Consider the following 27690-nt stretch of genomic DNA (forward strand, 5'->3'; position numbering starts at 1 on the left):
GTCACATATCTGATGGATGCATTTATTCACTTCGATATATTACTATCTTTAGCAAGAAATTGAAGTTGTATCTTGGGTGGAGCACCTAAATGATTTTTATTTATTAAATGCTGTTTTAAACTTCTTTTTGGTGGCAGAAAAATATTTTGCTATGGGCCTAGGATAGAGAACATACAATCAAATGGGATGCATGAGATGTTCGTGGTAGATGTGTCCCGTGCTAGAATTTAGGAGAAAAACAACTTGCTTTGCAGGTTCCCCGCCCTCCCTTTTCCTGCAAAGGAACTGAAGCTTATAATTAAATGATGGAGAAAACATTGTAATCTTCCCCAGTACCCAGGGTGCAGAAAACAAAGTCATGATCAAAAAGGGACCTTGTAGACGACCTCGTGTAGAAGTCCAATGCAACAGGCACAGGCCATTGCCCTTGGCAACATTCCCTCATCTTCCCTGGCTTTTTAATTTCAAACTGTTATTGCCCACTGGCTCCGTTGACTAAAGGCAAACAACTTGCCATTTGTGCTATGCCCTTAGCTTTCCCCATAAAAGTGGGTGTAACTGCCTAGCAGTCTATGTGTGTCAGGAAACTGGTGTGCCTGCAGATGTCCACATGACATAGCAGGAAACTACTGAGTTAAGACAATCCTGGGAACCAAATCTCATACTCAGAGGAGGCCTGGCTGGATTCACTCAGTCACATAACTTTTTATTTCTTTTTGATGAACTGGAGTTTTGCCTCAATTATGAGTGCTCAGACCCTGTGTGGCTCATGATCAAAACTGGCAACGAAGGGTACACAGAACCCCGGAAGCCCACTGTCACCCGGGGACCCCAGCCTGGGGTTTCCGGCAGCGGCCACTTCCGCTCCGACCCTCGGGCCCGCCTTCTCCCGCCTCACGTAAATAAACGCTAGGCTCCTGCTTGAGGCGAGCCTGTCTCAGCCAATGAGGTGCAAGGAATGAAAATCAGTGACCAATGAGATGCCTTGATGGTCTGCGCGGCCGACCAATCGCGAAGCCTAGCACCCGGATATGATGCCGGTTCTGAACTCAAGCTCTGAGAAAGTGAGGCGCTCCGCATGTAGGCAAGAGATGTCGGCGCGGGGTGGAGGTTGAGCGTGTGTTAGGTTCAGTGCCTCTCGCGTGCGGTTTGCATGTAAGGGCCCTTCCTTTGGGTTTTGCGTGGAGAAAAATCAATGTGGCTGCTTGTCCGTGGAAAGAAATCCCACTGAAGTGTCCCGTAGGCAGCGTGGGGTAAGCCCCGCCGTGGATACCTCCCTTACCGGGGGTGGGACAGTCTTGAAGACGCAGCTCCGGTGTGGGAATATGAATCTCTTACCGAAGAGCTCCAAGGAGTTTGGCTCCGTTGACTATTGGGAGAAGTTCTTCCAGCAGCGCGGAAAGAAAGCTTTTGAGTGGTATGGAACTTACCTGGAGCTGTGTGGGGTGCTGCACAAGTACATCAAGCCCCGGGAAAAGGTAAGCGCGGCCTGGCAGCCGTGTGTGTGTGTTCGGGAAGGTGGGAACTGACTGAAAGGCAATTACAAATATTCTTTTAAAGGTTTTGAGATAAAAGACTTCCCACCCGCAGCTCATCCTCCAATGAATAACCCCACTGGAAGAATCACTTATTTTAGTAGCCCAACCTAGATATGGTCTCCTAGAGGAGAGAGTGTGCACCTCTGTCTCTGTGCATCTTTGTGGAGAAGGCACCAGCGTGGCTCTACTGCTACACGAATCTGTTATCAAACAGTTGTTGCTGGGCCCACTGCATTTCTGGCAGTGTGCTCAGCCCTTCAGCTACAAGAGCATTAAGATATAAACCCTGGGCACAATCCAGAAGTCAAAAGTGGTTAATAGGAGGTTTGACAGAGGTGGCTTTGTACTGGAGGTAGGGAGGGAAGGAGGAGAGAAAGCTTTAAGGATGCTTTAAGTGGCAAGCTTTGTGCAGGGTAGTGTGTGTGTGTTCATTTGGTAGTTGAATTCTTATAATAAACTCTGTGAGGTGAGTGGTGGTGCACACATTCTACAGATGGGGAGTCTGAGGCTCTGAGAGCCATTTTCTTGCCTAAGATCATACACGTAGTAAGTGGTCACATGGGAATTTGAACTGTGGCCCATCTAGCTCCACAGCTGATGCACTTCTCATTGTGTGTATCATGTTTTTCCAGAGATGGTGACATCAGGGCACAGTTTTGAAAGATCAATGGGAAGTTGCTCCACAGAGCGGGAGGCAACAACCTGTTTTTAAGTTTGGCTTCAGAAAATACCAGAATATCATGACGAGGAACCAAAGGTATGAGTGGAATAGGATTATGCCAGAACTAGGTTTTCAACAGTAAAACGATTAGGAGATTTCAACTGTAACTACTTACTGCATTTGGCTTATCTGACTTCCTATCAATTCTTGAGTAATAAATGCTGGGTTCAGAGAAAAGAACAACCATGATTAGTTTGTTTCTGCAATATGGAAAGCCTATTTTCACATAACTTGAAGTTTTGTCACTGAATGTGGTTTTCATTAGTGAGTTCTCTAACCAGCAGTGTTTCAGATGGAGCCTAGAATCAACTCTGTAATGATGTTCTCTCCTGTGACAATAGCATCTCCCCCTTCTGAAAACATGCAACAACAAGGCAAAACCTGATTCCTCCACGCATGTGAAGCTCGTTCCTTTGCCTTGGTCACCTCCATCATGTCGGTTTTCCCCCCAGGTGCTGGTGATTGGGTGCGGTAACTCAGAGCTCAGTGAGCAGCTGTATGATGTGGGCTATCAGGATATCGTGAACATTGACATTAGTGAGGTCGTCATCAAGCAAATGAAGGAACGCAATGCCAGCCGACGGCCCCAGATGAGCTTCTTGAAGATGGACATGACACAGATGGAGTTTCCTGATGCCTCGTTCCAGGTGGTGTTGGACAAGGGCACCCTGGATGCTGTCCTGACAGATGAGGAGGAGAAGACCCTGCAACAGGTGGACAGGATGCTGGCTGAGGTTGGCCGTGTCCTGCAGGTGGGCGGTCGCTACCTCTGCATCTCCCTGGCTCAGGCTCACGTCCTGAAGAAAGCAGTGGGTCACTTCTCCCGGGAGGGGTGGATGGTCAGGGTGCATCAGGTGGCCAGCAGCCAGGACCAGGTGTTGGAAGCAGAGCCTCGATTCCCCCTGCCTGTCTTTGCCTTCATCATGACCAAGTTCAGGCCAATCCCTGGCTCTGCCCTTCAGATCCTTGAGCTGTGTGCTCAGGAGCAGGGCAAGCCTGTGCGGCTGGAGAATGCCGAGCGGCTGGCTGAGGCGGTGCGGGAGCGTCAGCAGTATGCCTGGCTGTGCAGCCAGCTGTACCGCAAGGCCGGGCTGGGGAGTGTGTCCCTGGACTTGTGCAATGGGGACACGGGGGAACCACGCTACACACTCCACGTGGTGGACAGCCCCACTGTGAAACCATCGCGGGACAATCATTTTGCCATTTTCATCAGTGAGTTGGGATTGGTCCCTCTCTTCCCTGGAGGGGCTGGGCTGGGGCATTGGTGGATGGGCATGCCTTGGCTGGTTTCATCTTGCAGGGGTGGTACTTTCAGAGGTTATACTAACCAAGGCACCAGGAAGGGACAGTAGCAGCTCTCCAGCTACCTGCTTAGATTTGAAGCTTATTTCTTCTCATCTTCCATTGCAGAGGCTTGGTGAAGCAGGAGAATGGAGTTGGTAGGGAGGAGAGAAGTAATACAGATACATTTAGGCAAGTCACACACTTAGAGATGGTAGTTACTGTGTAACGTGGAGTAGTGGGAGCAGTCGAGTCTCAGCTCTTTAGCCTACGAGCTGTGGGACCTGGGGTAGTTTCTCTGCTGAATTTAGACAGTACAGAGCAGTGGCTAAAAAAGTCAGCTCTGGAACCAGATTATTTGGGTTCCAGTTCTGTCCCAGTCACATCTTGGTGATGTCACATTGGACATGATATTTGCTTTCTGTGCCTCAGCTTCCTCATCCGTAAAGTGAGGCCGTAACTACCTCATGTAGTTGTGAGAAGTGTAAAAGCTCTTAGCAGGGTGCCTGGCATGTGATAATTGCTTTGTGAGCATTAGCCTCATTATTGAAAGGGGTAAATGATACCAGATTTACATTAATAACAATCAAAGGAGAGAATGTGAGGAAATGCTTTCAAAAGTAGAAAATTTTAGAAAGTCGATATGGTCATGCTGGTCACTTGTTTCCTGACAACCAAGCCATTTTTCCAAGTAGTCCATAGTCCTCCTGTACCTGGGAACAAACAGTGTCCTGGACGTGAGCGTGGAGTCTGGGGCTGGACTGCCTGGGTTTGAGTCTCAGTTTTGCTGTATTAGCTATGTGAACTTGGGCAAATAATGTAAATTCTGTGTCTTAATTTCCTTATTTATACAATGGGAATAATAATACTGCCTGCATTCTGGGCTGTTGTGAGGATTTGATTTATTTCTGTTTGTAAACTGCGTTGAATAATACCTGGCATGTAATAAGCGTTAGTATTATTACTATTTTTTTTCTTGCACCGGGTACCTGCCTCCCCTTGCATGTGTGCTCACACTTCTTATTCCCCCTTGGTCTGCCCCGTATCTGATGGTGGCTGTGCTCTGGGCCTTGTGCTCCATGGAATCATAACCCCTTAGTGGGTCACATTTGGAAGGGATGCTGGGCCTGGGCAGGGCCTGGCTCTCTGCCATGTGGTCATATTGGTAGTGGGCTTGAACACTCATCCCCGGGACTCCTTGTCACCAGGTGCCTGTTTCCAGTCCCCCAGGGTCGGGAGACTGAGTGGCTCTTTGGCATGGAGGAGGGCCGGAAGCAGCTGGCGGCCAGCGCCGGCTTCAAGAGGCTGATCACAGTGGCCCTTCACCGAGGTCAGCAGTATGAAGGCATGGACAGCATCCAGGCCGAGCTGTCCCCCAGAGTCATGGAGTTGGCCCCAGCCGGGATGCCTGCCCAACAGAAGGTAACAAAGCCCTGGCAACAGTTTTCACAGGTCTCTGAAGTCATTTTAACCAGAAAGTCAGAGGTGTCCTGGAAGGAGCTAGGGCAGGGTCTGTGACCCTAGCCAGCTCCTGGAAGGCATGTCAGCAGCTAAGAGCTAAGTGGGCATAAATCACGTTCCCTTGCCCCAGGCAGTGCGAGGAGGGCAAGCAGTTGCCCTTACTGAGATCCACCGGAGCTTCTGGGTCTGGGGGGTTGGGGGGTCTTCTCAGACTCCGCAGAGACGGCCTGAAGGAGATGCTGTCCGCCTTCCAGGCTCCAGCTCTTTATTCTGCTAATGGCTCGGACTGTGTGTCTATTTCCCCACTTTTTCACAGGACTTTTTTGGCCCCTTTGCTTGTTGGAGCCGTCATTATCTGAGGGTAGAATGGATATTTTCAGGATACTAGCGTTGCTGGTCTGGTGTTTTACTGGGAAGGAAACTGAAGGTTTTTTGCCATAGTGGTGATACAGAATTATCAGTTGGCATGGTCTGTCTTTTGCCATCCTGGTCACAAGGCAGAGTAATTGATAGGTGCCTGTATTGCAAAGACTTTATAGTAAGGAGGGGGAAGCCAAGGTACCTGGAGGCTGGGTGCTGTAGTAACAGATCTGAAAAGAAGAACAGGCTCTGGGTTCTGCCCACTAGGGTGACTTGTGCTTATGGATGAATGTTTGAGTCTTTCTGGCAGATTGGGTCTCATCAGAGAGACCCAGCTCCTGTGGGAGGTGATTTGTGGTCTTCTTGCACCTATGCCTATGTCTCTGCAAAGTCAGGAATCCTGGGTGATTATTAAATACTCATATAGGTCTTCAAAAAGAAATAGATGTAAAAACTGGGAAGGGAAAGGGAAAAGTTTAGGGGAGAAACACGTTTTTCTCATAGTTTTTCTCTCCTGTTTAGCATAATGGTTGAAAAGGATGAGAGGAGCTGAGGGAAGGGAAGGATTTCTCCACATTTGGAGCGGGTGCTTTCCCTTGGATTTCATTATCCATCCCCATTCAGATTCCTTTTCTTGTAATTAAAGTCCCTTCCTGAGGGTTCTCTCTGACTTTGATTGCCCTGGACTGTTGAAAGTGCTTTTGAGGATTACTCTTGAGAAACTCATTTTTCTTGGGGAGAACCAACTGCATTTCACTAACGGTTTGGGGGATCAGTTAGTTTCAGAAAGGTGAATTAAACCTTTTAAAATCAAGCCAAAGGCCCCAGAGAGGAACTTCAATAGAATGGCACATCTTGAGAGTTCTACTGCCCAGGTCCTTGACATGGATTCCTCAGATACAAACAGGGGAAGGGATTTTGCTTTCTCATATTTCTTAATTGAGCTGGTGGTTTGACCACATCTCTGCTGTACCTTCAGGTGCCCTTCCTGTCTGTGGGTGGGGACATTGGGGTGCGGACCGTTCAGCACCAAGACTGCAGCCCCTTGAGTGGCGACTACGTCATCGAGGATGTGCAGGGGGATGACAAGCGCTACTTCCGACGGCTCATCTTCCTCAGCAACAGGAACGTGGTGCAATCAGAAGCCAGGTTGCTGAAGGATGTGTCTCACAGAGGTGAGATGTCAGAGGCATGGTGGAGTACCCACATGGACACAGCATGGACTCTTGATTTGAGGTGGTCAGAAGGACCTGGGAGTGTGACCGAGACATAGGCCAGACCTGGGTACCTGTGACCAGAGGCACATGGCTCTGTGGGTTATCCTCTTACCATCTGGGCTCATGGAGTATGAGTGGCCATAAATGGAACAGAGTTGTGTGTTCTGTTCTTGAGCCAGCTTGGCTGTGAAATGATAAGGAGCAGGGATGATGGTTTACCAGGTAAATATGATCATCGCTTCTGTGTCTTCAGTTTAAAGGCCACCTGCTTTACAAATTGCTCCATATACGTCTGTGTACTAATTCAACAGGGCTCTGTAAAGTGTGCCATTTCTACTGTCTGTGTGGTACAGTGGAAAGGTGATAGGCATTGGAGACAGGTAGTCCCAGGTTCAAATCCAGACTGCACCACCTACTGATTCTGGCCCTAATTATTAATCTTCAGATTCTCAGGTGTTCTATCTGCCAGTAGTTGGAATTAGAGGGTTGTTCTAGGAGCTAAAAGAGTAAAAACCCTAGGATAGTAATTGGCATAGAGGAGGTAATTAGTAATGTAAGTCCATCCCTACAAGAATTTATGAAGATCCTGTTAGTGGCCTTGTATTTCTCAGCAGAGAGGTACCAGGACTACTAAGTTGAGTTTTCCCAGGCTTTGGGATGTGTCTTTGCCACTTTCCTTCTCTGACATGTAATCAGTTAAAATTCTCGCATATTTAATGCTTGGGTTTGTGAGTGAGATTGAGTCAGCTGCAGCTCACTGCCCCTGGTGTCTTGCTCTCTGAGGACTAGTGTGCTAAGCATAGGACTTCATTGTCTTTCTCATTTAGCCCAGAAGAAGCGGAAAAAGGACAGGAAGAAGCAGCGGCCAGCTGGTTCTCCAGAGGAGCCCCCTGCAACCCCAGGGCAGTCCATCGATAAGAGCTACCTGTGCTGTGAACACCACAAAGCCATGATCGCCGGCCTGGCCTTGCTGAGAAACCCCGAGCTGCTCCTAGGTAAGGGGGTGTCACTACTTCCCACAGTGAGGAGCATATGAGAGGATAGAACTAACCAAAGTAGTTGCTTGTAGTTTAAGAGGCATGATTACAAACTGGCAAAAGCATAGACATTCCTATCTTTCTTATTCCCAACCGGCTTCTAAGTTAATGAACACCCAAGTAACTTTTTCCTCAAACTGAGGTTGTAATGTTGAAATGACTATGTGTCAGCGTCTAAACATTTTTCTTCCACTCATTTATTTTAAAAATTAAGGTGTGCAGTACATTCAGTGAGATAGGTAAAGTACATACATAGATCTTCAGCTGTTCAGCTTGATGAATTCTCACGTATATATCCACGTAACCAGGCGGAGCCTTTAGAAACCATGTTTCTGGCCCAGCTGGGCGTGGCTCAGTGGTTGAGCATCGACCTAGGATCCAGGAGATTGTGGTTCAGTTTCTGGTCAGGGCACATACCTGGGTTGTGGGCTTGGTCCCCAGTGGGGGGTGTGCAAGAGGCAGCTGATCAATGACACTCTCATTGCTGTTTCTATCTCTCTCTCTCCCTCTCCCTGAAATCAATAAAGATATATTTAAAAAAACAAAAAATAAACAAAAAAACCGTGTGTTTCTGGGCCCTGGCCCATGTGCCTCAGTTGGTTGGGCATTGTCCTGTGCACCAAAAGGTTGCCGGTTCTGTTTCCAGTCAGGACACATGCCTGGGTTGTGGGCTTGATCCCCAGTGGGGTTCATGCAGGAGACAGCCAATCAACAAGTCTCTCACACATCAATGTTTCTCTCTCTTTCCCTCTCCTTTCCTCTCTCTAAAATCAGTAAAAACATTATAAAATAAAATAAAAACCATGTCTCCAGAGAAATGCCTTTGCACTTAAGGAGCATTTTTGACTTTTCAGTAAAGCATTATTTGACTCTATCTTGAATTTCTAATTAAAAAAAATAACCCACTTGGCCGAGCATGGCTCAGCAGTTGAACATCGACCTAGGATCCAGGAGATCGTAGTTGGATTTCCTGTCAGGGCACATGCCCGGGTTGCGGGCTCGATCCCCAGTTGGGGGGTGTGCAGGGGTCAGCTGATCAATCACAATTCTTTCATCATTGATGTTTCTATCTCTCTCTCTCTCTCCCCTCCCTTCCTCTCTCTGAAATCAATAAAGATATATTTAAACAACAACAACAACAAAATCCTTATCACTGGTAGTGTAGTCATAGCCTTCTCACTAATGACAGGCTGGGATCTGACCACAGTAGTGCAAGCGTTCTGGTTCCCGTCTGCATTTGAACCGTCTTTACCCAAAGTCCCTGTGTGTCTGGTGGCAACACCTTGTACTTTGGCCCATCTTGGCATCGATCTATGTCCCTAGAGGCTCATTTCTTACATTTAAGCCTTAGGGCCTGTCTCCTCTTGCTGATTCTTGTTTCTTGTCTTCCTTCCATCCCCCCACGGTTACCTTGGTGTCTCTGTGCTTAGGTCCAGGATTTGAATCTTTGTTTCCCTGTGATTTCTGGGACTTGGGTGGATTGCCCTCGCCTGGTTGATGTGTCTGAGAGGGCAGCATGGCCTGTGAGAGGAAAGCTGGGCAGAGGGCATCAAATCCAATGCCTTGTGATCATGAATCATGTAGGCCATTGACCCCCCCATTTTGAAGAGTGGATCTGGTAAGGGAAGGATTGTGAGCCAGAGTTGAGTTTTCAGATGTCAAGTTAACTCCTAAATTTCTGGGATGAGACAGGGAGGCCAGTCCCTAAATCTTATATCCCCTGGGCAGAGCCAACAATCTGACTCCCTCTTTTGCCCTTTTGAGGCTGGTACCAAACTTTGCAGTGAGCAAATGGTAAAACGATGCTTTCTTCCTGTATTACAGAGACCCCACTGGCACTGTTAGTGGTAGGCCTGGGTGGAGGCAGCCTCCCCCTCTTTGTCCACGATCATTTCCCAAAGTCCCACATCGAGGCTGTGGAGATCGACCCGTCTATGTTGGAAGTGGCCACCCAGTGGTTCGGCTTCTCCCAGAGCGACCGGATGAAGGTCCACATTGCAGATGGCCTGGACTATATTACCAGCCTGGCCAGAAGAGAAGGTATGACTATCAGAGAATTTGAGGAGTGTCAAGGGAAGATTGATCCAAGGTTGTCAGGCCTGAGAGGGCCTCTAGAATCCATCTCTAAGAAAGCGGCATCAGCACCATCCTGGTCTTTCACCTGTTTATTTGTTGACATATCTTTTCAGTAGCTACAGATGCCAACCATATGCTCAGCTCTGTGCTAGGGACGGGTCTAGCAAGTAATATGGACTGTTTCCTGCTCTGATGGTGCTAACAGACAGTGGGGCTTCTCTTTTGACCCTGCAACCTTGCTGCCACCTCACCATCCTAAGAAACTTCAAGTCTGTAGTGGGGTGAGGAAAGAGCAAGAACAGTTGAGGTATGTGTCAGGAGGTGTTTTTTTCTAAATCAGCTGGAGGTGAAGCCAGAAATGGAGCAAAACAGCATTCATGCCTACTACTGGTTCCAGATCTTGGACATTTGGCAATGTCTGCAGACGTTGTTGGTTGTCATAAGCATTGGGTAGTGGTGCTTCTGGCATCTAGTTGGAGAGACCAAGGATGCTGCTAAATCTCCTGCAGTGCACAGGACAGCCACTGGTGACAGTGAATTATCTGACTCCAAATGCCACCAAGTCTGGGAAGACCTGAGGCAGATGCTTCTCAGTGGGAATCTGACAGCCCTGTAGCTGCTGGATTTAAGGTTCCATTTTGCTCTAACAATTCATATCCCAGACTTAGAATAAAAGTCCTATTCATGTTCTGCAGGAGTTCCCTTGATCCTTCTGCAGCTTTATAGATAGGCTGCTGGTGACTGATGCTTTCTGGAGCCTGAGTCCCTCAGGGAGAAGTCACGTTGGTTCAGTCCTAAGTGAACCTGGGGAGCACAGGCCCCCTTCTTGGTCTGCTCGTTCTGTAACAGATACTCTGGTTCTCACTGGACCAGAATCTCTTCCATAAGGGTGTCGCGAACCAGAATGACATTTTGGTGCTAGGATGAGTATTTTTGGTGCTGGGATGGACAGATGCTGCCTTATTTTAATTGCAAACTAAACTTAACCATCTTAGAGTTTCACAGGTTCCCTCTCTGAGGCTGGAGCCATTCTAGGGGCTCAGGCCCAAGATAGCTAATACATGTGAAGCACTTAAAACAGTGCCAGGCACATTGTAGGTATTCAGGCCACAATATGAACAGACCTGGCCATGATCTCTAACCACCACAGCCTTTCAAATTATTGGAGGGGCTCCAGGCTGCAACTGTGGGCCATGGTTATCCTTGGACTTTGATGAGCCAACATAGTCTGTGCTCTAAGAAACCACAATCAGATATATGCTGTGAAGAGTGATGGGCATGCTGTAGCCAAGTAAATATTAATTATTGAACTATTATTATAGTCTCAAAGTTTGCTAAAAACAAGCCAGTAGCATGGCAGGCCTTCTCCTTGTAAAACGATTGTTAACATTATAGTAATTATATGTTTGTCATCAGTCCTTTTCCACCCATTTAGCAAAATTATTTATTTCTTGAGCCAGTTATTGTTCAAGTAGCTAGAAAAGATACACTCACTTTAATTTAGAACATGTTCTCTTAGGAGGCAGCATATGTTGTTTCCAGACATAAGTGAACATTACCATTTGCTGGGTCAGTCCTTAAAGGTGTAGACAGCTGCTTGTCCAGATCCATGGCTCCCAACTCTGACTGCATTGAGAATTACCTGAGGAGCTGAAGAAAAGTGCCAGGCTTCCCATCTCCCCTCCCATCTATTCCCTGCCTCCGCGGGGTTTTTAAGTCAGTCGGTCAAGAAAGCCTGGGTTTAGAAGCTTCTCATGGTGACTTGAGTGTTCTGCCAGGGTTGACAGCCGCTGGGATAGACAGACTCTTACCCAAGTAATTACCCTGCAGGATGGACTCCAGAAGATGAGACCAACGAACGCCCTGTCTTTAATGTAGGGTCCTCACAGCAGAACCCTGGTGATGACTCCCCTGGATGGTGATGTCAGTGCCCTTAACAGGCACATCCTCCCTGTCATCCTTCAGGCTGAGCCACCTGCACCCACCCCAGGTCACAGGAGAGACTGGAAGTAGGAATGTAAATGGCATTATTTTATCCAGCAAAGACAAAAACTTGTTTGCTTTTCGTTCCCAGCACGGCCTCATTACGATGTTATAATGTTCGATGTGGACAGTAAGGACCCAACAGTGGGAATGAGCTGTCCACCCCCAGCGTTTGTGGACCAGCCCTTCCTGCAGAAGGTCAAGAGCATCTTGACTCCTGAAGGTATGAGAACGAAAGGTTGGGAAGGGAAGGTGGATGATTCCTTCAAGATTTTTTTCTTTTTCTTTTTTTAATGTTTTTATTGATTTCAGAGAGAGGAAGGAGAGGGAGAGGGAGAAATAGAAACATTAATGATGAGAGAGAGTCATTGATCGACTGCGTCCTGAATGCCCCCGACTGGGGATCGAGCTGAAACCCCAGGCATATGCCCTCACCGAGAATCGAACTGTGACCTCCTGGTTCATAAGTTGACACTCAACCACTGAGTCACAGAGGCCAGACCAACATTTTTTTCTTTATAATGAAAAATGCACATATCATAAATGTATAGCTTGATTGATTTCCTTCCTTTGAAGATGCCCACTTAGCACCAAACACACAGCATTCCCAGCACCCCAGAAGTCCACCTCTTATGGATAACCACTGTCCCAACTTCTACCAGCACACCTTGGTCTTGCCCATTTTTGTTCTTTATATAAATGGAATCATATAGAATGTAGTCTTTAAGTGTCTGTTTTCTTTCACTCAGGGCGATGCTTGTGGGACTCAGTATTGCATTTCTGTTGCTCCTTCCATTGCTGTGTAGTGTCATGGTTTGACTGTAGCTCTCAGTCTCCCCCTCTGCTCTTGGTATGTGGGCTGTTTCCTGCTGGGCACTTTTATAGTATCGCTGCCATTAACATTCTAGCGATGCCTTTTAGTGAAATGTTGGCAAGTCTGTTGGGTGTATACGTAGAGTTGTAATCGCTGGATCAGAGGTGAAACGTGCGCTCAGCTGCTGCGTGGTTTTACAAAGTGCTTATAGTCATTCACACCCCCACCAGCAGGGCAATGCTAGCTCCCAGTCACATTCTTCCCATGTGCCCCAGACGAGGCTGCATGTTACCTCGCCTTGATAGCAGCCCATTTCATATGAGGAGGAAACTGAGGTAAAGAGACTTGCCACAGTGACACAAGATAACAGCTGGGGCTCCAGCCCAGGTCCTTGAGAAGGCTGGGGCTCTGAGTCATGTGTCCGCAGGTCCCATGTTTTGATTTGGTATAAGGTGTGGTGGTGAACAGAGTTGATTTAGAACCTTAACTGCCACAAGATGAGCTTGGCCATCCCTGGCTAGTAAATAAGGTGTGGTGTATGTCAAGAACATAACATCCCTGTGGTGTTGGTACATTATTTCTTGGGGTTATTAGTAAGTTCTTTCTCAAAGTGATTCTTTGGGAAACTGAGGCATGGAGAATGATAAAATCATTGGTTAGCAACACAGGAGAGCAAGAAATTGGGCTGACATTCTCTCTAATTCACACATTTCCCATGCTTTTCCTGCTCTGCCTTTGTCTGCTGTGTGTTCTCCGCAAACTTGCTGCCGCCGCCGCCGCCATTGGTGCTTTCTCAGTCCCCAAGCCTCCCTGGGGCAGGAATTGGTGTTTTCCTCAGAGCTGAACCTTGTCTCCACATGTCACCTGAGGTGCGTGATTCTGACTCTCCTTCCCCGCCCTACAGGTGTCTTTATCCTCAACCTTGTGTGCCGAGACTTGGGGCTCAAGGACTCAGTGCTGGATGGGCTCAAGGCGGTGTTCCCCCTCCTGTATGTCCGGCGCATTGAGGGAGAAGTGAACGAGATTCTGTTCTGTCAGCTGCACCCCGAGCTGAAACTTGCCACGTCAGAGCTCTTGGAAATGGCCCAGGCCTTGGAGCAGACCCTGCGGAAGCCAGGGAGGGGTTGGGATGTCACGTATGTCCTGTCCGATATGCTCAAGACTGTGAAGATTGTGTGATCGCTGGTCTTGTAGCCTCCTGCCAGACTGACGTTGGGCTCCCGACCTGCCAGAGATCGACAAAATAGAACACACAGTACCTTTTAGGCCTCATATTTTTCTTGGTTTCATACTCAACTGCATGCGACCTTCAGCCTGGTGAGGTTGTCTGAAGAGCTGGGAAAATAAAAGTGTTTTTCCCGTCCTGTCCTCTTCAGTACCACTGGGTTGATTGCCTTTGCTTCCTATACCGTGTCCTTGAGTAGAATTCCGTGCTGGAGCCCCCAACAGATGCCTTAGTGAGTGAGCACCAAGCTCCTTAGGACTGGAGACAGTCTGCTATGATTCTGGTTTGCCTTTGCTTACCCTTCTGTCAGTTCAATGGGAATGATCTCAATTCTAGCCAACACACTGAACAGAGTGGGCTCTCCATAGACGGGGGACAGATTTGAGAGAATGGTCCTTTGTCTTCCTGCACATGGATGTGCCCCTGGCATGCTCCCAAGGTTTAAGAACCTGCTAATCCACTCCACTGTGTAACAGCTTTTCTCAGCTACCCAAACTTTGCAGCCTAGGGCATTGCCCCCTTCTCAGAGGAGCGAGTAGATGTAACTGGCCCCATGACTGTGTGTCAGACTTAGGGGACTCACATTTATTGAATGACAGCTATATGCCAGACCCAGCACAAAGACCTGTGGAGGATGTAAAGATGTTCAAGAATGGCCAGGAAACATGGATTAGTAATCAAAGTTAACATGGTCCAGGGATTTTTCTAAGTGATGCTTCAGCTGTGTCTTAGGAGGAGTAGTCCAAGGCATTAGGCATGTCTGCTGGGGAGAAGGCTTTGGAGGTGGGAAGAGGCAGTCAGGGGTGAGGATATTCGTCTTAAAAATGTTGAAATACTGGGGGTCTGGAAGGAGGCAGGTTGGCTGTGTGTGTCTCCAAAGACTGGGGAGAGACCAATGGGCAGATACTACAGTTGGGGCAGCTTTCAGCTTAATTTTCTACAAAGATTTGTACCGATGGAGACCAGTATGTTCACCAGGACACTGGCGACTCGGTATTGACTAGAACCATAGTCTGCCTCCCATCTGTGCTTGCCGAGCTGGGGAGAAAGGGTTTTGAGTATATAGGTAATGCCATTGACCTGTATCCCATCTTTCCCTGGAGAGCTATTCACACCATATGATTTTTATTATTACTTATTTTTAAAAATTTAACTTTAAAAATTGAGGTAACATTGGTTAATAACATAAGTTTCAAGTGTACAATGTTAGAATTTGATATTTGTATTCACTGTAGCATGCTCACCCCTAGAAGTCTAGTTTCCATCTGTCGCCATTCATTTGACCCCCATTACCCATTCCAGCCTCTCACCCCCTTTCTCCTTCGGTAAGTACTAGTCTGTTGTCTGTAAGTTTTTTGTTTTGTTTGTTTCATTTTTGTATTCTACATATAAGTGAAATCATACGGTTTTTGCCCTTTTCTGTATGACTTCTCTTAGCACAGTACCCTCAAGGTCCATTCATGTTGCAAGTGGCAGTACTTCATCTTTTCTTATTGCTATATAAGACACCTTTATTCAGTTATCGGTCGACAGACACGTTTCCATATCTTCGCTATTGTAAATAATTCTGCAGTGAACATGGGGGTGCAGATATCCTTTTGAGTTAGTGTTTTCATTTTCTTCAGATAAGTACCCAGAAGTGGAATTGCTGGATCACTTGGGAACTCTATTTTTAATTTTTTGGGGAACCTCCATACCGTTTTCCATAGTGGCTGCACCAATTTACATCTCACCAACAATGCACAACCAGGGAAACTTAAAAATACTTAGGCCTGGCCTCCACCTCCAGAGATTCTGATGTAGTTGGTCTGGGAGCAGTCTGTGCCTCAATTTTGAAAAGCTCTGTGGGTGACAATGTGCAGCCAAGTTGAGGCCCACAAAGAGGCAGAGGGTCCGTGAATGGCTGTGTTATGGGGACGGGGAAGAAGATGCTGTTCCCACCAGTGAATGTCCTTGGGTTAGCTTTGAGCTGCAGGCCGCAGCAGTCATGGGCTAATGGGAGTACGCTCTCCCCCACCCTGTCTGGGAAAAGCACACTGTGTTTGTCTTTACTCAGGCTCAACGCTGACAGACACGTGGATCCCCCCACCACAAGAATTCTCCAACTTCAACACCAACTAGGTGTCATATAATTTAATTAAAATCTGACACTGCCTGGGGTTAGTGCAGACTCCACAAGACAGCCCTCCCCTCACTTGGATGCTTGGATGCCCACCTTTCAAAGCTGCAAGTCCAGGTTGTCACTGTGCTTCAGACCAACTGGCAGTGATTTGGGTTCCTCTGACCCCTTTCTCGGGTTTTCTGATTTGCTAGAGCAGCTCATAGAACTCAGGAAAAACAGTTGACCCAGATCACCAGTTAATTATAAAAGGACACAACTCAGGAACGGCCAGATGGAAGAGATGCCCAGGGGTGGGGAAGCTTCCTGCCCTCTGTGGGCGTGACACCTAGCACCTCCTTGTGTCTACCCACCCGAAAGCTCTCAGAACCCTGTACTCTTAAAATGTTTATGGAGGCTTCATCATGTAGGTATGATGGATTAATAACTCAATTTCCAGCCCTTTCCTTCCCCAGAGGATGGAGCATGGAGCTGAAAGCTCCAAGCTTGTAACCATGACTTGGCCTCTCTGGTGACTCGCTTCCACCCAGGAGACCACCAAGGGTCACCTCCTTAGAGCAAAAGATGCTACTCTCACCCAGGAAATTAGAAGTTTTAGGAGCTCTGGGTCAGAAACTGTGGTCAGAGAACAACATATACTTTTTATTTCTTCACACACCTATCCACTCATGGGCACCCCAGCTCCTTGCCCTCTGAGTGGAGGATGGTAGGGTCTGGGGTCAGCTTGCTGCACAGGTGACCTCCTCCATGGAGCACACAGCCCTGCTCTCCACTGGACCAGCCTGAGAGTACCTCTGAGGACTGTAGTCCAGTAACCCGTAGGTCATCCAGTTTCCCTCTCCGGGCTTGTCTTGCCGTTGGTTGCCAACAGGTAACCATTGATAAGAAGTAGAATTCGTATGTTGGGTTTTTCTTCATTATATTCAATAGGATTTTTTTTTTTTTTTTTTGAGAGAGACTGTTCTGTGCCAGGCTCCATGCTAGTGCTGAGAATAGAAAGAGGAAAGGGCCAGTGCCCTTGATCCTGATGAGCTTGGGAGGCGAATTGGAACACGGGGGAGAGTCCTGGAACCACGTGTGCAGAGGGTGTGAGAAAGCCCTGGGCAGGCGTTTGCTAAGTCATCTCGCTCCTCAGCAGACAGGAGGCAGGCCTGTCTCAGTGAAACCTGCCTCCTTGGAGTGATCGAAGGTGGGGCGCACTTGTTTTTCTAGCTCAGGTCTGAGCTGGTTCCCATGCTCCCCAGTAGATGGCGCTAGAAATCACCTTTAAGTTGTGGGCTCTAGAAAATTCCCAACGGGGGAGATGGGGATTCTTTCAAGGAGTTGTTTCACCCGAACCATGTTTCCTGCTGCTTTCTCTCGGCTTTGAGGAGACTCCTACTTTGCTTATTTTCTCTCCCTTCACCCAACCCCCTACCTAGTCCCCTGTTTCCCCACCACCCTTTTGTCCTTCCCATGGATGTGGGGAGAGTGCGGATTTTCTCCAGGAAGGAGGCCCCGATGGTGGAGCACAGTGTGGAGGCACAGGTCCTTTTCCCCACGTCCCTCATTTTAGAAACAATGGCAGGAAGTAAAGCAATGGGATAATGCTAATAGGATCTGAAGGAGCTTAAATCTGGGACGCATATAAGAAATAAAAATGTAACATGTCTGCCTCTGGGTCAGGGTTGGCAGGTCAAGCTTTCTATAAAGCTCTAAGTCATTTCCATCATAGTAAACAGTAGATAGAAGAAAGGTTGGCAAAAATGAAACTTAATTGAAATAATGGATACACACACATACACACATTAATGCAAGCCTGCGTGTAGTAGGTTGAATAGTACCACCTCCACACCCCCAAAATATCTATGTCTTATCCCTTGGAATCTGTAAATGTGGTCTTATTTGGAAAAAAGGATTTTTGCAGGTGTAATTAATTAAGGAGCTCAAGATAAAATCATCCTGGATCAGGGGAGCCCTAAACCCAAATGAGACCTTCGAATAGGAGGGGAAACAGACCCAGGGGAGACACACAGGGGAAGCCACCTGAAGAAAGGCAGGTGGAGAGATGGGTCCACGAGCCACCGGATGGAACCAACCCTAACAATTCCTTGACTGGGGTTTCCTGGCCTCCATCATTGTGAGAGAAGAAATTTCTGTTGTTTTAAGCCACCTCATTTATGGTAATTTGTTTCAGTAACCCCAGGAAATGCACACACTGCCTTAAAGGGTTTTGTCTGTGCTGCTCAGTCCACAGAACCAGAGATTGGATGGCCTCTGGGCCACATGCCACCTCCAGATGTCTTTAGCTCAGCCAGAAACACTGAGCAGTGCTCAGTGGAAGGTTAACTTTGCCCCACTACCTAGGAAGAATTCTCCTGACTACTCTACCTAGTGCCCCATGAACTGTGCGGTTGTCCTCTCAGAATGAGAGAGCTGTCCTGACTGTGTGGGAGCTCTTGGGATAATGTCCCCTAATTTCTACAGTCTTCCCCTGAGTACTGGGGGGGACCTTGGCCTTGCAAACGCAGGTGACTTAATCTCTCTGGCCTCCTACCTGTGTGTCTTCAGCTTATTGTTTACTAGACTTCAGGTTTGTTCCATGGCTTGGAAGCTCCCTTAGGGCAGCGAGCTGGCTCAGTCACAGGCCTCTCCTCTTTGGTCTCGGTCACAGGGCTCTGTCCTTTATTGCCCGAGGTCCAATGTCTTAAAAACCATAGTCTCACCCACTTTGTCTTGGATTTCAGTTGTTCCAAGTGAGAGAGAAAATCTGGTCCCTGTTACTCCATTTTGTTGAAAATGGAAATCAGGGCACATATTTTAATCTTAATAACCTCATTTTCCAGTGAGTGTCTTTTAGTCCTATTTTTTCACATGAGAAAATTTGGGTTTAGTCCTAAGCTAAGTAAAGGTAAACCCAGGGTTTAACTCCAGGTGTGTTTCCTTCCCAAGCCTGAGTTCTCTTCACTGTGCTGGGCTCATGGTGTTGTTGGGAAGGTGTTCAGGGCTGGGTCTTAGGCCAGTCTCTGCCCTCGGTGATGCGTATGAGCTTTGTTAGCTATGTAATCATTCTCTGCCAGGAAACTCAAGAGAACCTGCCGTTTGCTCTGTCCAGGACTACTCTTTATAAAGGCTGTGACTGACTTCCTGTCTGCCACATACCTTCAGACTGGCTTCCTGTCCCCTTTAAAGTGATAACTGTCCTGTTACGTTATTTTCCTTCAGAGCTCCCTTCTTTCCCAAGTGCTCAGTGCAGTACCTGGTACACAAAAGGCCCTTGATACATGATTATTGAATGAATGAGTGAATGAATGAATGAGTATGTGCATGGTGGACACAATTCCCAACACTAACAGCAGGAGGCTCTGCAGTCTTTGGACACCCTTGAAATCACGTGAACCTCAGCAATCCAGTGACTGGCCCCACTGGGTCAAGGAGGACCCTAGATCTCTTGAAACCCCTTTCCCCTTCCCATGACAGTATTTCTGAATTTTTAAGATTTCATGAAGCAGTAACTACCAATTACTTGGAATTGTTAGAAAAAGCACCGATGAGAGTTACATAAATAGAAGGTGGTAATTTTTTTGTTCCTTCAAGTCATAAGCCGAAGTCTGAAGTTCTGATTGTACTGGTTTGGGGCTATAAATGTCACCTGTTCATACGAAAGCCATGACATTCATAAAAGGACACTTTTCTTCCTAAGATACCTCTGGCTTCAATAGCTCCTGCTTACCTGCTGATGTGATGGCTCAAGGCCCCCTTCCTGGCACGCTCAGCCATTTCCAGGGGACTGAGCACTCTCCTATGGGGTCCTCTTGCTGCCCAGTGGGCTGTGGAACAAAGAGGGGCCAGAATACAAAGTACCTCCTGCTTCCCATGTATCTGTGTCCTTCAGGCATGGTGAACATCCCATCCATCGCTCAATTCCACAGGATGGTTCATCTTAGAGGTGGCTTTTAGGGCCCTTGGGAATTCAGTTAAATTTAGGGGCTGTTGCCCAGCTGGTGGTGTTCAGTGGTTGAGCATTCCCCCGTGCACCAAGAGGTCACTGGTTCGATTCCAGGTCAGGGCACATGCTCAGGCTGTGGGCTCAGTCCCTGGTTGGGGGCATGCAGGGGGCTGCTGATCGATGTTTCTATCTCTCTCTTCTTCTCCCTTCCTCTCTCTGAAATCAGTAAAAACATTAAAAAAAATTTAGCCGCTGTTTATGGAGCATATGCTGGGGGCCAGCTTGGTGCTCTCATAGAAGTGGCCTTTGGCTTTCTGTTTTGGGGAGCTCTTGCTCCTTAACTCCTCAGTCTGAGGAGAGGACACCGAGAGGTAACATCTTGGGGCCTGGGAGAGACCAATAGCTCTCATAGCTCAGGGCTCTGATAGTTTTCGGAGTGCCAGAAGGCTTGAAGATGCCATATTGTTTGGAAATGAGTTCAGATAAATCCAAATGAAATATGTAGTATGATACAGGTGCTTTAATTTGTATTTTTAATGACTTAACAAAATTCACACTTGAAAGTGGATGTTTAACATGTTAGTCATACCCACCTTTATTCATTTCGCCCTTATAATTGTTATTTGAGACAGGCGCTAGTATTTTCTCCATTGTCCTGAGATGAAGAGACTTTACCAAACAAGGTAGAAACAGAAATGTAATTAAATGTTGGTCTGTGAATTCTAGTTCTAATGCTCTTCTCACTATGCCCCTTTGTCTCCACGAGACCTCTTCATGACCAGTACTCTTGGATTGACCTATAGGGAGAAGAAGCAGCACTAACTTTGGAATTAGCTAAACCTCATTTTAAATCCTGGAGCCACCCCTTCAAAGCTTTGTGACTCTGGGTGAACTACTTAACGTCTCTCTCAGTTTCTTCACCTATAAAGTAAAGGTAAAAGTGCCTGCCTTCCAGGGTTGCTGTTTTGAATAGCCTGAGAGATTATGTAGATTAATGCCTGGCACGCTAAGTACGTGTGTGTGTGTGTGTGTGTGTGACTGTGTGAACACACCAGGGAGTGCAGTTCTTGTGGTCTGGGTTGGGAAGTTGTTGCCCTGGAGAAAAGGAAGTGGAGGAAAGACCACAATCTCTCCCACAAGCACACACGTCATCATCGTTGATTCTCTGCTCATCCTGGTAGCAAAAATTGACCGACGGCAGTGATGGGGGGTTGGGGGCTGCCCTGCAGGAGCCCCATTTCTTTTCCGAGGAGTGGGTCATTCGCCTCTTCCCGGATCAGTGCTTATTGCCAGAGCTCTGCAGGGCCTCTCCTACATCCTGACTCTTTTCCTGGGATGTGACCCTAATATTTCACCCTTCATCCTGCTTGTTCACTGAACACGACAGCGTGGTTGAATAGGATGGGCCTGGGAGAGAAAATATATATTTTTAATGTCTATCATTTTATCTCAATATGAAAAAGTGATTTCTCAATGTACTCCTCACGTCACCTCTTTATGGCCATCAACTATACAAGATACAGAAATGAGTAAGAAGCAGCCCCTAGTCCTAAGAAGCTGATGTAAACATCTAAGTGTGATTCATTTTGATTTCGACTAAAAGGTCCATCAATTAAAGGCTTCCTCAGTTAGACCAGGTGACAAAGTAGTCATAGGCTCTCCTGTCTCTGGATGTGTCAGGCAGATGCTGGATAGATGCAGTGAGGGAGACTCAGATTTCTAGCTCGTGTAGTTAGGTGAATGTTAGGGCCACTTCTCCAAAACAGGATGCTGGAGGCAGGGGCATCCTCCTGGTTCTGCCACTCACTTGCCATCTGAACGCGACAAGTTACTTGTCCTGTCCTCTTCATCTATAAAATGAAATTGTGACCGCTGAATGGAATGGTATGTTGAAGGCACTCCATGCATGAAGACTAAAAATAATAGCAATCCAAGAAAATCATTCTTTCAGATGTTAGAATGTGTAATGTTTTACTTTCCCCAGGTAATAGTGTTTAGGCTTAGTAAAAACTGCACGCGTCTTCAGGAAGCCTGGAGTCCTGTGGATGTGTAGCGGTGCTGGCTTGTGTTTGCGTGAAGCAGCAGAGGAAGGATGGACAACACCCTGTTATAAACAGTTCCCTGAGAATGGAGATGGGAGTATGGGACAGGGAAAGGGGGGCATAGGCATGGGGACACCATTTTTAAATGGGTACCCTTTTATTGTTTTAATTTTGAACCATGACTGTATTACCTATTTTAAAACATTAAATTAAAAAATAGAAAGTCTGGGGTGACTTTAATGATGTGAATTTCAGACACATGTCCAATAGGTTCCATCAAAAGTCCTGGGGTTCTTTTACCTCCTTGCCTTTGTATAATCCACCTCTTCTGTAATTTTCCTCCTAACCTGATCCCTGGAAGACTCCCCTTCAGCTCTGTTCCCCACCCCTACCCCACCCCCTTGGCTGACTCTCTCTCTCTCCCCCCGCCCTTAAAATATACACATAGGCGATTGATCACCTGTTCCAATCTCTTGTTGAGCAAGAAGCAGAAATCCTTCACTTATGAGGCTGACATCAACAAAGGCAGAATTTCACTTTTACATAATACCAGGGCCAAAGGGCAACCAGAAGCCTTAAAAGAAATTCCGAAGCTGTTCCTCTGATTAGAATGTGAGCTCTTAAAAGGTGGACACTGTGTCTTTTCCCCTTTTGGGTCAGTACCTTGCACAGTGCCTGGTGCACAGTAGATGCTCACTGAACGAGTGCTAAACTTAATGGAAAAAAGTAACAGGGCATATCTTGATTTCTGAGAGTATTGAAAATTAAATGCTTAAATATATACAGAAACAGGAAAACAGTTAAGAATATGGAATTGAAAGATGGGTAGACTGGACCTCAAATTCCCTTTTTCCTTTTTTCCATTAACTGTGGGACCTTGGCTAAATCAGTCCTCTGAGCCTGTCTTCATTTGTAAAGCGCGCGTGCGCGCGCGCACGCGCGCGCGCACACACACACACACACACACACACACACACACACACACACACACGAGTCTCAGATGGTTAGTAAGACAGTTGAATGGTTTAACCGAAGACCTTAGCACAATGCTTAACACCCAGTAACTACTCAGTGTTATTTATGAAACATGTTATAGCTTAGCATGCTATCCAGCTATTAGATATCAAAAAGTTTTGCGAGGCCCAGTCAATGGTGCAGTCTTAAACTCGCAAAATCCGAAGGAGCCTCAACCAAGAGAGAAACTGGGAGGAGAGACCGGATTAGCAGCCTGTCAGCAGAGGGTATTTGCCTCTCAAGTTGAGCTCCTTGCTGAAGCTGAAATTGGAAAGCAAGAGAGATGAGGTTTTGGAGTTGTGGGCACCGTGAATCACAAAGTTATTAAAGCAAAGTGCAGTGTTGGCTGGTGGCCATGTGCTTGTTACCTCAGGAGCATAGCACTGTGTACCTCTATCTGATTTGTTTTCAGCAAGAGACTTTTTTTGGTGGGTGGGGTGGGGAGAGGAGGCATGACAGAGGGACATTGGAGGCTGACCAGAGATTATTTGAGGACAGGACCAAATAGACGCATATTCCCAGTGCTTTTTAACTCACTGAGTGCCAGGAACCTGGGTGAGGTGGAGCACTGGTTTATTAGCTTTTATTCAGCGCCTTGTTGAAAACAAAATGTCTGAGTCACAGGGGGTCAAGCTACTGCGGCTCCTCTGATGAGTCATTGTCTTGCTTCCATTAAGTCTCAGCAGCTGTTGCCCAGCTGCCTGCAGGTACGGGCTCCTGTGCTCAGACTAGGAAGGTCCTGATATATCCCAGGCGGTAGGGGCTGCCTCGTGTGATGTGAAGATGCTCTTTCCTCCGATTTAGTATTGCAGTGAGCAAGAGTTTAGGTTGGGAGCCCAAAGGATGGAGCAAGAGAACAGGACTGATGCCACTAATATCACTCCGGTCTCAGTAAGACCCACGGCACAGTCACACCGGGCTACGGAAGAGTGCTTAATACAAAGACTATTGACAAAGGTGTGAGTGGGGCTCAGAAGAACAAGGAGTGGCTCAGGCCCCTGGAAAAGCGAGAACGGGGAGCCATTAAGAGGCTGAAGAAGCAAGAGGGGACAGAGGGCTAACAGGGTCATCAGAGAGGACCTGTGGCATCAGTTAAGGGTCACAGTCCATTCAGAGTCAACTATCAAGAAGGGCGCTAGAGACGTGAATACCCATCTTCACTCTCCTTCCTGCTCCCTTCCTAGGTCCTTCCACTGGCCAAGTCTAAGCAGAGGCCGGAGAGCAGGGGAGCTGTTGATGCCGGCCATGGAGGTCACCCCCTGAGGAAGAGGGCAGGCTGGAGAAGTGGGCCCGAGGACCTGGGACGAGCAGAAAACATCTAGCACAGCTTGCCAGCGAGACAAGTTACTTCCCTCTCCGGCTCTCGGTTTTGTTTGTCAGTAAAACGGGAAACATCACTCATCCGACCTCATTGTGGGAGTGGAATGAGGCGATGTCGGTGGAAGGTTTGGAAAGCCTTGGAGGGCCTTGTGAATGCTGAGCATGGAGCTGTTGAACTTTTCAAGAGTGAGGAGACAGCAGCGTCGCAGCGACCAAGGTAAATGCCTCCCTTCCCAGTTGGCTCCCCAGCCCTTCTTGAGACTCTATTGTGTGTGTGGTTCATACGTGACGCTGGGGGTGAGCATGGGACCAGCGACGGCCGGGCTGTGGAAAAGGTGGCGGTAGACACAAGGCGGCACTGCTCCTTCAAAGGCTGGCAGTGGAGTTAGAAGGAAGGATACAAAAGTGTGTGTGGTGTGATCCTATCTCCATGTATACAATGTGTAGAAAGATACGGGGACATCCACGTGAACACACACACAGTCACGCAGGCCCATATGCAAAATGAAACAATTCGGAGAGGAACGATAAGAGTTGCAGTGAGAGACGATCAGAAAAGATGTTCAGATGAATGGTGTTGGAGCTGGAAACTGAGCCTAGAGGTGTCAGCCTCCACCTGTAGGGGCAGCTTTGCTATTGGTTCACATTTAGAAATAGGCCTTTTCAAAAAGAGGTTGAAATATTGTGAGTTCTTTCTACTTATATCTTTGTTTCTTCTTATCTCCAGCGCTAGGCATGGTATTCTAAAGGTCCTCAAGAAGTGATTGTTAAATAAATTGGTCAAAAAAAAGCTATGGTGTTCACGCCCCCTTATTAAGTGAGAGAAGAGAACACATATGATAGCAGTGCCTGCCTTCTGCAGCGGTCTCTACGGGAAGTCTTCCCAGGGTGTTGGAGATACCACTGCATGCAAAAGGGGGACCTTCATGAATGAGCTCAGCATATGCTTTTGATAAGTGATTTGCATGAGATTAGGGTGTGCATAGACTGCCGCCTTAGAAATTTCCAGACAGAAAATGACTTCTCTCTGGAAGATGTTTAGTTCTTTAAGAGCATATGACACGCCAGACACGCCTCTCTTATCCTTTGCTTCGGGGGCTCAGTAGAAAGAGATGAGTATGGATGGTGATAGTCTCCCCAAATAGTTCTCAGCTGATTGCAAAGCTTAAAAACAGTGTTTAGCACTCAAGTACTTGTTGCATAAACGTGAATAGTAAAGGACTCAGGACGTGGCTATGAAAGGGAACGTTAAAGTAACATCATCCAAACTTCTTTGCGTTTATATCAGTGGAAATGATACTGGTGTGGAACTGCTCAGGAACACTGTTGTGAATGCAGAAATCACTGGCTCTGAGCCTAGGGGGCACAGCCTAGAGAACAGAGCCTGGAGCACAGCCAGGGCTTCTTGGGCTTTGAGATGGGAAGGAGCTCTTAAAGCAGGCTGAAGGTTGTGGAGGAAAAGCACAGCCTAAACCTACCATCAGATGCCTGCAAAAGAAAGAGAACATCGCCCACTCAGAAGCACGGGGGCCACAGGGAACGTGAGTTTCAACCCTGCTGGCCCCCAGGCTCACGGCTTTCGATAACCAAAGAACAACTGTGCCACACACACACCTCAGCCTAAAGCACCAGACGGCCAAGCCCGGGCCAAGGGCTGCAGGTGATCGAGTGTCTATGCCCAGGTGGGCCCTTCCTGTCGAATTTTCCTTCCATGTTTTTTAATTGATGTAAAATTCACACAATGTAGAATTAACTATTTTAAAGTGCACCATTCATTTGGCATTTCGTGCATTCATTCACAATGTTGTGTAATCATCACCATCTAATTGGTGTAATCACCACCAATCACCCCAGACCCATGAAGCAGCCACTCACCATTCCCCCTCTGCCCAGTCCCTGGTAAATGCCATTTTGGGTTTTGTCCCTATGGATTTGCCTATTCTGTATATTTCATATAAATGGAATCATACAATATGTGGTCTTTTATTTCTGGCTTCTTTAACTTAGAATAATGTTTTTGAGGTTCATCCATGTTGTGGCATGTATCAGTACTTCATTCTTTTTATGGCCGAATAATATTCCATTGTGTGATATACTACATTTTGTTTTTCTATTCATCAGTTGATGGAAATTTGGGTTGTTTCCATCTTTTGGCTGTTGTGAATAATGCTGCTATGAAATTCGTGTACAAGGTTTTTTTTTTGAATGCCTAGTTTCAACTTGGGGGATATACATGTAAGGGTAGAATTGCTTGCTGGGTCACCTGGTAAATCTATGTTTAACTTATTGAGGAACCACAAACTGTCTTCCACAGAAGCAACACCATTTTATATTTCCATCAACAAAGTATAAGTGTTCCAATTTCTCCACATCTTCGTCAACATTTATTTTCCATTTAAAAATTTTTAGCCATCCTGGTGTGTGTACGGTGGTACCTCATTGTGGTTTCAATTTGGGTTTCCCTGGGGTGATACTGAGCATCTTTCCATTCTCTGTTGCATTTTAACTCAACAGAAACAGTCTAAAGCTACATATTTTCACCCTCAAATGGATCTATAGATGATTTAAATTGTGAATTTTTACATGTAGATTTGTTTAGCTCTCTTTGAGTCACACGGAGTAGCGTACTGTTTGCAAATAGAGCCTAATAAACACTCCTTGGTGATGGTGTGGATATGGAAATAGATGAAGAGTTTTTCAGAAGCCATAGTTATTAAAACTATATTAATGGAACATTAATTATTTTTCTGCATTGAAGTTTTATTTTAAAGTCTGCCCTAGAAAAACAAATGAGACAAATAGCAAATCCTCCACTTCATGGGCTTGAGTCTCTCCTAGAGCGGGGCAACCAACCAAAACTCGTGAGTTTCAACCCTGCCTCTGTTGCTGAGTGAGTCTGGACCTTGGACAAGACTTTGCACTGTCTGTGTGAAGACATCCTTCTGTGCTTCATTTCCCATTGGCTGTAGGGTAGGAGGGGATGAGGTCCTATGAGTGTTGTCAGGCCCCTTGGGAAACTCCAAGAAGAAACCTACAAATGGACTCATGATGAGGTTGTGAGGGTCTCCGATATAAACCATCCATTTGCAATACCTGGCTTGGCCATTACCTCTTTTTATGTCAACTTCTTGACGCCAATGGACAGGGTAATGTGTGTCCAATTAGAGAAAGAGAAAATTGAGCAGCCCCAGAATAGTTTCATATCACAGTTGGCTTTGTTAGCTACAAAAATAGATCTACATTAAAACAGAAATATGGGAAATGATATGAAAATAGAAACCATATTGTGTGCTGCCTTTTCTGATAAGTAGGTTAGCTCTCTAGAATTCTTAAGTTTAGAAGAGATAAGAAACTAAATAATGTAGCATCATAGTCTTCAACTGACCTGGTATTGGCCCAGGTATGGAAGGGATCATGTCAGCGATCAGACCTTGATTAGGTTTTTCTTGCTATTAATTCTGTTTGGATGGAGACATATGGGTAGGAGAGAAAAATCTTTGAAGAGCCTGTGTCAATTTCCTGAAAGACTTGGCACTGGGAACCTTTCCCATCCT

The 27690-nt window shown here is 46.8% G+C and overlaps 1 protein-coding gene across 3 annotated transcripts; it reads left to right on the forward strand.

Annotated features, from left to right (window-relative positions):
• The first annotated feature begins 1027 nt into the window (after nt 1-1027).
• Nucleotides 1028-13856, forward strand: METTL13 (methyltransferase 13, eEF1A N-terminus and K55). Of its 3 annotated transcripts, none has more exons than XM_081121543.1 (8): nt 1028-1478; nt 2712-3011; nt 4771-4962; nt 6341-6536; nt 7406-7573; nt 9440-9655; nt 11766-11897; nt 13393-13856. In XM_081121543.1, the coding sequence occupies exons 1-8, from the start codon at nt 1326-1328 to the stop codon at nt 13665-13667; spliced, it is 1632 nt and encodes a 543-aa protein (XP_080977669.1). In that variant the 5' UTR covers nt 1028-1325; the 3' UTR covers nt 13668-13856. The 3 variants fall into 3 exon arrangements, with proteins under 3 accessions (XP_080977669.1, XP_080977668.1, XP_080977670.1); XM_081121542.1 differs by having other exon boundaries at nt 1034-1478; nt 2712-3471; nt 4763-4962; XM_081121544.1 differs by having other exon boundaries at nt 1059-1478; nt 4763-4962.
• Nucleotides 13857-27690: the final 13834 nt, after the last annotated feature.

Source organism: Miniopterus schreibersii, assembly GCF_964146895.1.
Source record: "Miniopterus schreibersii genome assembly, chromosome: 19".
In the NCBI taxonomy this organism is placed as follows: domain Eukaryota; kingdom Metazoa; phylum Chordata; class Mammalia; order Chiroptera; family Miniopteridae; genus Miniopterus; species Miniopterus schreibersii.